This window comes from Pogoniulus pusillus, chromosome 27, assembly GCF_015220805.1.
Source record: "Pogoniulus pusillus isolate bPogPus1 chromosome 27, bPogPus1.pri, whole genome shotgun sequence".
NCBI classification, from domain to species: domain Eukaryota; kingdom Metazoa; phylum Chordata; class Aves; order Piciformes; family Lybiidae; genus Pogoniulus; species Pogoniulus pusillus.
The window spans coordinates 7,013,796-7,027,403 of NC_087290.1; the positions used below are offsets into that span (position 1 = coordinate 7,013,796).

General features: G+C 47.4%; 1 protein-coding gene across 1 annotated transcript in view; it reads left to right on the forward strand.

Moving 5' to 3' along the window:
* The window catches only part of MYBBP1A (MYB binding protein 1a), a 72,513-nt gene that overhangs the window by 41,861 nt on the left and 17,044 nt on the right, over positions 1–13,608 (forward strand). Inside the window, exon 24 of the mRNA XM_064166483.1 lies at positions 10,790–10,903. Coding sequence (XP_064022553.1) covers positions 10,790–10,903 — 114 coding nt within the window. The remainder of the gene's footprint in view (positions 1–10,789; positions 10,904–13,608) is intronic.

Consider the following 13,608-nt stretch of genomic DNA (forward strand, 5'->3'; position numbering starts at 1 on the left):
CTAAGATTGCTTTTCTTATCCAAGGTTGTAAAAGATGATTTAGGTGTCACTTGAATGCTTTTTACATGTTGTAATTAACTAGCTTAGCAAAATTCTTCTCCATTTTGCTGCAGGAACTTAATGCAAGCTGTAAAATATCAGTTGTTTTGATCACCTTTTGGCAAAGAGAGTTTTGTTCCTGGGCTCATAAATCTCCTAGCTGGTGTTTTTTTGGCAAGGCCAGTCTGAGGGAGGGCTAGGAGGAAACTCCTTACTGCTCCAAAGCATGATGTGTGATGCACAGGGAAGGTGAAGGAGCAGAGGGTGGTGGTTCTTGAGTGGGAGTTTCTGGTGAGTGTTAATTTCTGCTGTGTGGTTATGTCTCGTTTGTGCTTGGAGGTAGGAGGGCAGATTTGCAGACATGAAAAGTGGCATCTGGCAGGACAATTTCTGTGCTGGCCAAATTTCATCCTGCTCATGTTTTGCTTGCAATGTTGGACCTTGTCAAGGCTAAGAGAGCATCTTGAAAGAGCCAATTGATTAGTCTGAAGACACTGGATTGAAGTAGGAGACAGTGACTTCAGCTCCTGAACCAGATGACTGTGCAGAAGAGTTTTTCATGCTGTTTCCCAGGCCAGCACAAGCACTGTGACTGCTTGCAGGCACCAGGAGTCTGTATTGTGATGGTTGGCACAGCTTTCCTGCTGAGAGCCACATGCACAGCCTGTACCCCTTGTTGTGGCCACACTGACCATGTCTGAAATGGGCCCTGCAGACAGGAGCTCTGCACAGGAGAACCTTCCTTGTGTGCAATGGCCCTGCAGGCAGGAGCTGTGCTCAGGAGAACCTTCCTTGTGTGCAATGGCCCTGCAGACAGGACCTGTGCTCAGGAGAACCTTCCTTGTGTGCAATGGCCCTGCAGACAGGAGCTGTGCTCAGGAGAACCTTCCTTGTGTGCAATGGCCCTGCAGGCAGGAGCTGTGCTCAGGAGAACCTTCCTTGTGTGCAATGGCCCTGCAGGCAGGAGCTGTGCTCAGGAGAACCTTCCTTGTGTGCAATGGCCCTGCAGACAGGAGCTCTGCACAGGAGAACCTTCTCATACTGAGTGCTGCAGCGTGGAGCATAGCAGAGCTTTGAGCTGCACCTGAGCCTGGCAGTGTCCCTGGGTCAGGCAGGACAAAGGAGGCAGTCAGGAACATGGTGCAGGAAAGTTATGCCTCAGGTCTCCTAGTCAGAGGGCACAGCCAGGCCAGAGTAAAATTGGGGTAAAAAATAGGTGTCTAATTCATGATACTGCCTTGGAGCATTGGCAGTAAAATTTTAAACCAAGAAATAGTTCTGGAGGTGCTCACATGTCCTGGCATGTGCAGTTCTGCATGGCCAGAGATGCCATCCACACTGTGACAGTCCTACTTAGCCCAGAAAGCAGAAGCACTTTCCAGTCTGAAACCTTTTAGGTGGCTGCTTAAGGAGAACCCTGGCTGCACTGCTTGTGTGCACCTTGTTTCAGCAGCAGTGAGCAAGTGAAAAATGAATTTCTGTTCTCAAAAATGGTTTTCTAGAGCCAGAGTATCTCCTTATCCTTCCTTCCCCTTGAGTTTGAAACAGAGAGGAATGTGTGTATGCTGCAGTCATAGCTTGTGGATAGAGGGAAAAATGATTTGGTGAGTGTCTTTTAATCACCTCTCTTCACTTTTTGCATCTAAAACCCTCAGATAAGTTTTGGCTGTTTTAAGTCAAGAAGTTTAATGCTGGTTTAGTAAGTCTGATGCTTGATCAGCTAAGGATCTTGAAGGATAATGTTTTGTTTCTCCTTAGCTTTGGAAAGAATATTTCATTTTTCTTTCCCTCCCTCTTCTCACCTCCCCCAGAGAATTTGCAGCTTGGTGCTGTTGAGGTTAAGAGGCTGTGTGAAATTCCAGGGTTTTAAGTGTATCACAAGTTTAAGTCTTCTGTTAAATTTTGTCATGACAGTTCTCAGCCAAGAAGGTTGTCTTGCCTGCAGACTTGGGAGTGCTCAGCCTCTTAGAATTCTGATTAGAACGTGTCAAGGAAGGTTAGAAACTTGCATATCTCTCTCTCCATCTACCCACCCATCCATCCATCTCTGTAGTACATTGAACTGCCCTTAGAATGGGTCAAGGAAGGTTAGAAACTTGCATCTCTTTTTCTCCATCCATCCATCCATCCATCCCTATAGTACATTGAACTGCCCTTAGAATGTGTCAAGGAAGGTTAGAAACTTGCATCTCTTTTTCTCCATCCATCCATCCATCTATCTCTGTAGTACATTGAACTGCCCTTAGAATGTGTCAAGGAAGGTTAGAAACTTGCATCTCTTTTTCTCCATCCATCCATCTCTATAGTACATTGAACTGCCCTTAGAATGTGTCGAGGAAGGTTAGAAACTTGCATCTCTCTTTTTCCATCCATCCATCTCTATAGTACATTGAACTGCCCTTAGAATGTGTCAAGGAAGGTTAGAAACTTGCATCTCTTTTTCTCCATCCATCCATCCATCTATCTCTGTAGTACATTGAACTGCCCTTAGAATGTGTCAAGGAAGGTTAGAAACTTGCATCTCTTTTTTTCCATCCATCCATCCATCCATCTCTATAGTACATTGAACTGCCCTTAGAATGTGTCGAGGAAGGTTAGAAACTTGCATCTCTCTTTTTCCATCCATCCATCTCTATAGTACATTGAACTGCCCTTAGAATGTGTCAAGGAAGGTTAGAAACTTGCATCTCTTTTTTTCCATCCATCCATCCATCCATCCATCCATCCATCCATCCATCCATCCATCCATCTCTATAGTACATTGAACTGCCCTTAGAATGTGTCAAGGAAGGTTAGAAACTTGCATCTTTTTTCTCCATCCATCCATCCATCCATCTCTGTAGTACATTGAACTGCCCTTAGAATGTGTCAAGGAAGGTTAGAAACTTGCATCTCTCTCTCCATCCATCCATCCCTATAGTACATTGAACTGCCCTTAGAATGTGTCAAGGAAGGTTAGAAACTTGCATCTCTTTTTTTCCATCCATCCATCCATCCATCTCTATAGTACATTGAACTGCCCTTAGAATGTGTCAAGGAAGGTTAGAAACTTGCATCTCTTTTTTTCCATCCATCTCTATAGTACATTGAACTGCCCTTAGAATGTGTCAAGGAAGGTTAGAAACTTGCATCTCTTTTTTTCCATCCATCCATCCATCCATCCATCCATCCATCCATCCATCCATCTCTATAGTACATTGAACTGCCCTTAGAATGTGTCAAGGAAGGTTAGAAACTTGCATCTCTCTTTTTCCATCCATCCATCTCTATAGTACATTGAACTGCCCTTAGAATGTGTCAAGGAAGGTTAGAAACTTGCATCTCTCTCTCCATCCATCCATCCCTATAGTACATTGAACTGCCCTTAGAATGTGTCAAGGAAGGTTAGAAACTTGCATCTCTTTTTTTCCATCCATCCATCCATCCATCCATCTCTATAGTACATTGAACTGCCCTTAGAATGGGTCAAGGAAGGTTAGAAACTTGCATCTCTTTTTTTCCATCCATCCATCCATCCATCTATCTCTATAGTACATTGAACTGCCCTTAGAATGTGTCAAGGAAGGTTAGAAACTTGCATCTCTTTTTTTCCATCCATCCATCCATCCATCTCTATAGTACATTGAACTGCCCTTAGAATGTGTCAAGGAAGGTTAGAAACTTGCATCTTTTTTCTCCATCCATCCATCCATCCATCCATCTCTGTAGTACATTGAACTGCCCTTAGAATGTGTCAAGGAAGGTTAGAAACTTGCATCTCTCTCTCCATCCATCCATCCCTATAGTACATTGAACTGCCCTTAGAATGTGTCAAGGAAGGTTAGAAACTTGCATCTCTCTCCATCCATCTATCCATCCATCCATCCATCCATCCATCCATCCATCTCTATAGTACATTGAACTTGCTTCTGAAGAGTCAATTTGCTGTACTCCACTCCTGTGGCCCTTATTTTCCTTTCCCTCTCATAATTTGACATTTTGAATAAGCTTCTAGGCTGTTTCTAACTTGGACCCTGCCTGCCAACCCATTAGCAAACAGACTTCTAGCTTAGAGGCTTAGAAGTGCTGAAATGTGTGAATCAAATGTGGTAGAGAAATGAAAAGCAAGCCCTTGAAAGTGCTCTGCTGGAGCCTTTGTTTCCCATCCCACACCCAATGTAAATGTGAAAATAGAGTGGTTTAACTGTGGGAGCAGAAAAGGGGTCAGATTGACACTTGCTACATGACTTTGCATGCTTGCTTTTTGTTTTCTCCTTGCAAAAGCACTGACAGTGATTGGAAGAGACTTCTGCTGTCGTGCTCTGGGCATCCTGCCTCGTAGTAATCAATGACAACTCATTCTATAGCCAGCAGGCCTGGAGACAGGTTTGGATTCTGGGGGGAGGTGGTTGGAGGTTTTTTATTGTAAACAACACATACCAAATGACTGCTTCTTGATATCCAAAGAAAGCTTGTTTAGAGTCCCCCATGCTCTTGGTACATACTGTTTCACCTCGGCTTTCCTGGTCGCGTTTGTCACGAGCGCAGGCTGTGATTCATGTGATTGCAGCCTCCAAGGGTGGGTGACAATTTCTACAAGTGCAATTATTTTGTGGTTTGGTTTCTTTTTTTTTTTTTTTTGCCATCTCCCTGTGGATTTAGAACACTCTTAATGCTGCACACTGAGAGCTGCTGTGCTCCGAGATGTGCTGGCACTGAATCGGAGGCGCCGGTGGGTGGGTTGTGCTGGAGCATCACTGCTGTAAGCCTGTATCCAGAAGGGAGACATCAGTGCACCCAGGCTGCTGTTATTACCACCTGTGTATTTTTGTCTCTTGGACTTCCAGAGAGTGGTGGTGGATGGTGCCACATCCAGTTGGCAGCCAGTTACTAGTGGTGCTCCCCAAGGATCAGTGCTGGGCCCAGTCCTGTTCAACATCTTTATTGATGATCTGGACGAGGGATTGAGTCCAGCATCAGTAAGTTTGCAGATGACACCAGGCTAGGGGCAGGTGTTGATCTGTTGGAAGGTAGGAGAGCCCTTCAGAGAGTGACCTGGACAGGCTGGATAGGTGGGCAGAGGCCAATGGGATGAGATTTAACAAGGCCAAGTGCAGGGTTCTGCACTTTGGCCACAACAACCCCAAGCAGCACTACAGGCTGGGGACTGAGTGGCTGGAAAGCAGCCAGGAGGAAAGGCACCTGGGGGTGCTGGTAGATAGTAGCTGAAGATGAGGCAGCAGTGTGCCCAGGTGGCCAAGAGAGCCAATGGCATCCTGGCCTGCATTAGGAGCAGTGTGGCCAGCAGGACAAGGGAGGTTATTCTGCCCCTGTACTCAGCACTGGTCAGGCCACACCTTGAGACCTGTGTCCAGTTCTGGCCTCCTCAGTTCAAGAGAGATGTTAAGTACTGGAAAGTGTCCAGAGAAGGGTGACAAAGCTGGTGAGGGGCCTGGAACACAAACCCTATATGGAGAGGCTGAGGGAGCTGGGGGTGTGCAGCCTGCAGAAGAGGAGGCTCAGGGCAGAGCTCATTGCTGTCTACAATACCTGAAGGGAGGCTGTAGCCAGGTGGGGGTTAGCCTCTTCTGCCAGGCAAGCAGCAACAGAACAAGGGGACACAGTCTCAAGTTGTGCTGGGGGAGCTCTAGGCTGGATGTTAGGAGGAAGTTCTTCACAGAGAGAGTGATTGGCATTGGAATGGGCTGCCCAGGGAGGTGGTGGAGGCACCGTCCCTGGAGGTGTTGAAGCAAAGCCTGGCTGAGGCACTTAGTGCCATGGTCTGGTTGATTGGCTAGGGCTGGGTGCTAGGTTGGACTGGATGATCTTGGAGGTCTCTTCCAACCTGGCTGATTCTATGATTCCAGCAGCAGTGAAAATGGTGATCCAGGGAGGTGAAATGGTGTCCAGGGAAGGGCCACAAGAATGATAAGAGGGCTGGAGCACCTCTCCTATGAGGACAGGCTGAGAGAGTTGGTGTCTCACCACCCTTGTTGTGAAGAGCTGTTTCCTAACATCCAGTCTGATGAGTATGATAACCTTAAACTTACAGAGTAGCACAATGCTGGGCACTGAGGACCATGTCATTATTAGTGTCAGGTTTGCTCTCTGACTGAAATGCTATTTATTTTTAAGCCAAGTTTTATTTCAGCCAGCAGGTAAATCTTTCATTCTATTTCATTTGGAGTCTTTCAAATGAGAAAAGTTGTTCATGCTTAGTATTGAATTGGGCTAAAAAGCAGGCAGGAAGCAGAGGATTGTGTTGTCTACAGTAATAGCAGTGTTTTAATTATGTGAAACTCAAACCATATTTTCTTTGCTTGAATCTAATATAGGGGCTGGAGGCATGAAGGGTACAAGTGTGACAAAATTACTAAGGAGTGATAGCCCCAGCCAGCATCCTCAGATGCCTGCATGCTTTGACTTCATCATTCATGCTGCATAGAAGAGAATATTCTGTGGTGGTTGTTCTGTTTATTTCCTTTGGTTTAAAATCCTCTTCAAGCTCAGTGCTCACTGAGACCTGGGTCCCACGCAGGAACTTTTCAGTCAGTCCAGCGTTCAAGTCTCAGGTCTCCACAGCTCCTTGTTCCTTTGGATGGCTTTGATTTCTTCCCAGTTCTTTTCCTCACTGGCTTGAAGTGTTCCCACTTGCTGCTGTCTGGTGTGATTCCTGAGCACGCCTTTAGCACTGCTGCCTCTGGTCCTCTCTTTGCCTCTTGAGTAAACTTATAGTTCCGAGGTACTATCAGAGTAGCTGAACAGGACCTTTCTTTGTGCTTTGCACCCACTGGCAGTATGAATGCTTCTCTAACTGTCCAAGAAGAGATGGTGCCTTCAAGTTTTATGACCCTGCCCGAGCCTTTCAGAAGTAATTAGGACCTTTCATCTGCTTTGAGGGTCGTGTAGTAATTGCAGTGCAGTGACTTTCCACTGCGTCTGGTGCATGCAGGCAGGCAGGCCATAATTTGTTCTGCAAGACAAGGCCTCCCCATAATTACAAGGACTGTCTAAGCTTGCCTGCCTCAAATATGGCATCAGGGTGCTCTCATTAAGTGAACATAAATCTTTTACGTAGTCTCATCAGGGAGCATTTGCTCCCTTCAGTAAAGAACAGGATTTCAGCTGGTGAGTGAAAGCTTACTCTATTTGGATGATATCTTCCTTGGCCATCCTGGTGCAAGGTGGACATTTCTCTGTTGTCACACAAATGTGAGTGCTGGAGTGGGGGACCTGTGTTCAGTGTCCTGTTGCTTCCAGAGGCTTGGAATATGTTGTATAGGAAACACAGACCTCCTTGAGCTTGTGAGGTGTTCTGTTTGACTGCCTGAAACTTTGGGTGGTCTTCTTGCTCTCAGCAGATCCAAAGATTTCTTCTCTTTCCTCACTTTGAATTCCTCAGCAAACAGTTCCCTAAAGGTGCTCCAGTAGAAGTGTGGGTACCACATGGCCACTTTCTAGTCTCCTGCTACATGTTTTCTCAGTTCACAGAATCACTGAGACTGGAAAAGACCTCTGAGGTCATCAAGTCCAGCCTATGACTCAAGACATCAGCTGAACCATGCCACCAAGTGCCACATCCAGTCTTTTCTTAAAGACCTCCAGGGATGGTGACTCCATCACCTCCCTGGGCAGCCCATTCTGCTGCCTAATCACCTTTCTGTGAGGAAGCAGCTGTGATGGTTTGGGTATTACCCACCCCCACTCTTATGAAATCACCCAGACTAAACTCAGCCAAACTGGAAATTAAGAATGAAGCTGTATTTACAGCTTAGCACAATATACAAGCAGATATGCATAGAATCATAGAATCAACCAGGTTGGAAGAGACCTCCAAGATCATCCAGTCCAACCTATCACCCAGCCCTATCCAGTCAACTAGACCATGGCACTGAGTGCCTCATCCAGTCTTTTCTTGAATGAAAAGTAACACAGAAACACAACCCCCCTCCCAGAAACAAAGTCCCCAGGAGGGCTCCTGACCCAAGCTCCCTTCCCCCTGCCTCTTTCCCTCCCTTCAGAAATAACCAGATCAACCCACATCTAGATAAATCTGGAGATCTGAGGTGAGAGGTCAAAGAAAAAGATGAGGAGGTTAGAGGAAAGAGGGATTAGGTGGATTAGAGAGTTAATGGCAGAGTCAGGCACAGAAACCAGACCACCAGAAAGAAGGCACAGTCACAGATGAGAGCTGAGCAGTGTGTGAGATGTGACCATCTTCTCTATGTTTTGACTAGTTGCATTTCTCAGCAGAAAAGTGAGGGCTACAGATTACTGCTGTGTTTTGTTTTTCTTCTCACAGCTAAGGGTTTCAATTCGCTCAGTAAATATTAGCCTCAAACCAGCACACCAACCTAAACCTCCCCTGGTGCAGCTTCAGACCATGCCCTCTGGTCCTGTCACTGGTTGCTTCCTTTGGACCCAGGGTGGCTCTGGAAGGCAGGTTGGGTGTCACCAGACTGCCTTGAGGTTTGTGAAATGCAGTGAGGTCTTTGCCAGAGTTTTACAAAGTCTGCTGAGTTGTTTTCTGTAGAATCATAGAATCAACCAGGTTGGAGGAGACCTCCAAGCTCAGCCAGTCCAACCTAGCACCCAGCCCAACCCAGTCAACCAGACCATGGCACTAAGTGCCTCAGCCAGGCTTTGCTTCAACACCTCCAGGGACAGCGACTCCACCACCTCCCTGGGCAGCCCATTCCAATGCCAATCACTCTGCCAACAACTTCCTCCTAACATCCAGCCTAGACCTCCCCTGCCACAACTTGAGACTGTGTCCCGTTGTTCTATTGCTGGTTGCCTGGCAGAAGAGCCCAACTCCACCTGGCTACAGCCTCCCTTCAGGTAGCTGTAGACAGCAATGAGCTCTGCCCTGAGCCTCCTCTTCTGCAGGCTGCACACCCCCAGCTCCCTCAGCCTCTCCTCACAGGGTTTTTTTGTAGGGTGGGTTTAGCTGCCATGTGGTTACAAAGAACAGCAGCTCTTGCTGGCCTTGGAGGTTGACTCTTGATGTAATTGCCAATGATTTTAGGTATTTATACCTGCATTCAGTTTCAGTCTGTGTGATGGCAGCTAGAGGCAATATTTTGTTCTTTGTGTGTGTATGGTGACACACACAGAGTGAAAAATGAGACCTCATAACACACAAAGTATCACAATATCATCAGGGTTGGAAGAGACCTCACAGATCATCAAGTCCAACCCTTTACCACAGAGCTCAAGGCTAGACCATGGCACCAAGTGCCACGTCCAGTCCTGCCTTGAACAGCTCCAGGGACGGCGACTCCACCACCTCCCCGGGCAGCCCATTCCAGTGTCCAATGACTCTCTCAGTGAAGAACTTTCTCCTCACCTCCAACCTAAATCTCCCCTGGCGCAGCCTGAGGCTGTGTCCTCTCGTTCTGGTGCTGGCCACCTGAGAGAAGAGAGCAACCTCCTCCTGGCCACAACCACCCCTCAGGTAGTTGTAGACAGCAATAAGGTCACCCCTGAGCCTCCTCTTCTCCAGGCTAACCAATCCCAGCTCCCTCAGCCTCTCCTCGTGTTCTCAGGTGAGGCATGTTTAATCAGCACTGGGTGACAAGGGGAGGTCATCCTCCCTGCACGACTTCACCTTGTGCAGGGGAAATATTTATGCTACAAAATCAGACCTATTCAGTACAAGGGTAGGGTTACTGCAGTTAGTTCTGGGCATAGGTGGAGTTGTTACAGTCAGTTCCTAGAACTCGTTTCCATACTGTCCCACCTCCTTACACATGCTCATTGCCACCTGGTGGTCATCTTTTGGGGTCTTTGGGAGGAAGGCTGATGTCCTCCTCAGGCTGACTTCTCTACCTTTCGGCCACCTGGCGTCAGTTGTGGGTCACATTCTTGGTTGGAGTTTCCAATGTTCTCATCTTTGAATACAGTATTCTTCTTCTCTGTGAGAGTGTTTCAAGAGCCTCTCAAGCACCTGCACCTGAGTTGGGGCAATCCCAAGCACAAATCCAGGCTGGGCAGTGAGTGGCTGGAGAGAAACCCTGAGGAGAGGGACTTGGGGGTGCTCCTGGACCAGAAGCTCAACATGAGCCAGCAGTGTGCACTTGCAGCCCAGAAAGCCAAGCAGAGCCTGGGCTGCAGCAGGAGAAGTGTGGCCAGCAGGTTGAGGGAGGTGATTCTTCCCCTCTACTCTGCTCTGCTGAGACCCCACCTGGAGTGCTGCATCCAGGAATTCTGGAGTAGAAAAGGACTTGTAAGGAGGTTGCAGCCTACTGTTGGCTTTCTAGTGGCTACTCATTTCATTCTTGTGTTAACACAGAGGCTTAATGAGCAAGTTTGACTCCAGGGCAAGGCTGAGTGCTGCTCTGAACAGCAGCTTCAATCTAGGATGCCACCTTCTATTTTTGTTTATTTGTGGCTACCTCATTCCTCAGAGCATGGTAAAGGCTGCAGCCACCAAAAGGGCTTTTGAAAAGTGAAAGCAATGCACTCAGAGCAGCTCTAAAGTGTATTTTGGTTATTAATGCCTAAATCTAGAAGCAGCATGGTCTCTCCCCTCTCCTCTGACCTCTTTCAACTATGTGCATGCAACCAAATGTTCTGACTCCTGAGGAGTGACTCTGTTAGGCTCTAGAGAATGTTTTCCAACAGAAGACACACCTGGTGGTGAGGATCTGCAGCATGGCATTGTCTGGATGCTGTGCTTAGCTGTGTGCTTCAGCAGGGCATTTGCCATGCTAACGCCTTCCCTAGGGAGTGTGGAGTTTCATGGCTCTTCTCCTCCTTTCTCTTTCAGGCCCAGGCCTGTTTGCTTCTCCAGAAGGTTCTGCAACTCCGTGAACTGAAGCTCTTTGTGACAGAAGAGGAGTGGGAGGAATTGATCAGAGAAAGCATCAGACAGGTGACACAGGTAACAAGCTTCAACGTGTTAAATGTATAGATAGCACCTACTGGGTGCTGCTCTCCCCAGCGTGGGGCTTGTTCTCAGCTGGCACCTACTGGGTGCTGCTCTCCCCAGCATGGGGCTTGTTCTGCTTTCATAGAATTACAGAATCAACCAGGTTGGAAGAGACCTCCAAGCTCATCCAGTCCAACCTAGCACCCAGCCCTATCCAGTCATCTAGACCATGGCACTAAGTGCCTCATCCAGGCTTTGCTTGAACACTTCCAGGGATGGTGACTCCACCACCTTCCTGGGCAGCCCATTCCAATGCCAATCACTCTCTAGTGTGGGGCTTGTTCTCAGAACTGGAGTCTGTGGCTGTGTTCAGCTTAACTGAACCTGCCTGGATGCATTCCTGTGTGAAGTGGTATAGGTGATCCTGCTCTGGCAGGGGGCTTAGACTGGATGATCTTTTGAGGTCCCTTCCAACCCTTGGTATTCTGTGATTCTGTGATCTTAGGGGGATTGTGCCTGCTTGCACCAGGTGTGAGCAGTGTCCACCATGATTAGAACACTCTTGTGACAGCACTGCTGAGGTGGATTTTCACAGAGGGCAAGAAAGGTGGCTGGGTGAGCTCTGTGGTGCCTGTGTGTGGCTCCAGGAGACAGAGCTCGAGTTTTAGGAGGTATATTCAGATAGGTGTGTTTAAAAAATAAGTTTGGGCATTCTTCACAGCAAGAGTGATTGCCCTTTGGAATGGGTTGCCCGGGGAGGTGGTGGAGTCACCATCCCTGGAGGTGTTTAAAAGGAGGCTGGGTGAGGCACTTAGTGCCATGGCTTAGTTAATTAGAAGGTGTTGGGTGATAGGTTGGACTCAGTGATCTCAGAGGTCTTTTCCAACCTACTTCTTTCTGTGATTGAAAGATTCTGAACTTGTTTATTTATTTGCAGAAAATGTTATGCAAGTTCTGGATTTGAATGAACTTTAGGGCCAGAGAGATAGAGCTGAAGTACACTGGACTGAACCAACCCTGGATGTGTTTAAAGGCCATTTTGGATGTGGTGCTTGGGGATGTGGTTTAGGGCTGAACCTTGTAGAGGAGGGATATGTGTTGGACTTGGTGATCCTGAGGGTCTTCTCCAACCTGAGTGCTTCTGTGATTTCTGACTTGTGAAGTGTTGCAGGCTTCCTGGACCATGAGGAGAGATTGAGGGAGTTGAGGCTGTTCAGTCTGGAGAGGAGAAGGCTCTGAGGTGACCTTATTGTGGCCTTTCAGTATCTTAAGGGGGCTACAAGAAAGCTGGGGAGGAACTTCTTAGGTTGTTAGGTAGTGATAGGACTGGGGGGAATGGAACAAAGCTGGAAATGGATAGATTCAGACTGGATGTTAGGAAGAAGTTCTTCACCATATGGGTGGTGAGACCTTGGAACAGGTTGCCCAGAGAGGTGGTGGAAGCCCCATTCCTGGAAGTGTTTAAGGCCAGGCTGGATGAGGCTGTGGCCAACCTGATCTAGTGTGAGGTGTCCCTGCCCATGGCAGGAGGGTTGGAACTGTCTGATCCTTGTGGTCCCTTCCAATCCTGACTGATTCTATGACCAGACTCCCTCCTGATATTGTTTATCAGGGAAACCCAAAAATACATTGGAAAAAAATATTACTGTACAGTTAAAAACAGCAACAAAAATTGCCAGGCTCCTGATTTGGTGACAAGTGTGGATTGTACCTGAAGACAGTTTTTGGATGCAGCCATTATGTGGGAGGTGATCTGTGGAAGCAGAATGCCACTCAATTATGTTCTTGTGGAATGACGTGGAGGGAACCAAGCAGCCAAATGAATGCTGTGATGTGGTGACTAAACTTGATGACATGGGAGATTCCAGCCTTGGTGTTCCTGTAGTATTGACCTGCTTTCTAAATGTAGCTCTCACTCTTTCTTTACCTCTTCAAATGCTGGTTTCATGGTAATTGAGGTCATTCTGTAATTGGCCATATTGGAGCAGAATGTTTTCTTTTGTCAGGGAAGGGCAAAATGTAAGCAGGTTTAAATCAGGAGCTTCAGAGGTACTGTCTGTAATTCTTGAGGAAGCAGGTAACCCTGGGATTCAGTAAACAGCTTTTATTTCGTGGTCACATCAGGAATCCAATGGTTGGAGTCAGCTGTCATTTTATTTCCAACTACCTGAGCCATGCCACTCCTCCCAACCCAGTCGTCTCCATCAGTCTCTTGGTTTCTCTCCAGCAGCTGCATGCCTGCAGGACTTGGTGTTTCACTGGGATGCCACAAACATCTGCAATGCCTTTATGTTGTTCTTGTCAGGGAGTGTTAAGCAACTTGCAGCTCTTCCAGGATTTTAATGAGCTTTGCTACCAGAGCTTGCCTTGCTGCCTCTCATTTCTGTGCTCCTCTGTGAGGAAATCAAAATTCCTGGGAAATGCTGGCAGCTTGTTTGGGCTGTCCAAGGTAAACCCTGTGGGCAGGGGGCCTCCCATAGGATTAACAGGCAGTGGCCTATAGGTGCTGGTTCTCTTTTTGTCCTGATGAAGCCCTAACATAGCATTTTTACAGAGTGCTTTGTTGGTGTACATATATGTGTGGGATTTTAGAATCACAGAATTAGTCAGGGTTGGAAGGGACCACAAGGATCAGCCAGTTCCAAACCCCCTGCCATGGGCAGGGACACCCTACCCTAGAGCAGGCTGCCTACAGTCTCATCCAGCCTGGCCTGAAA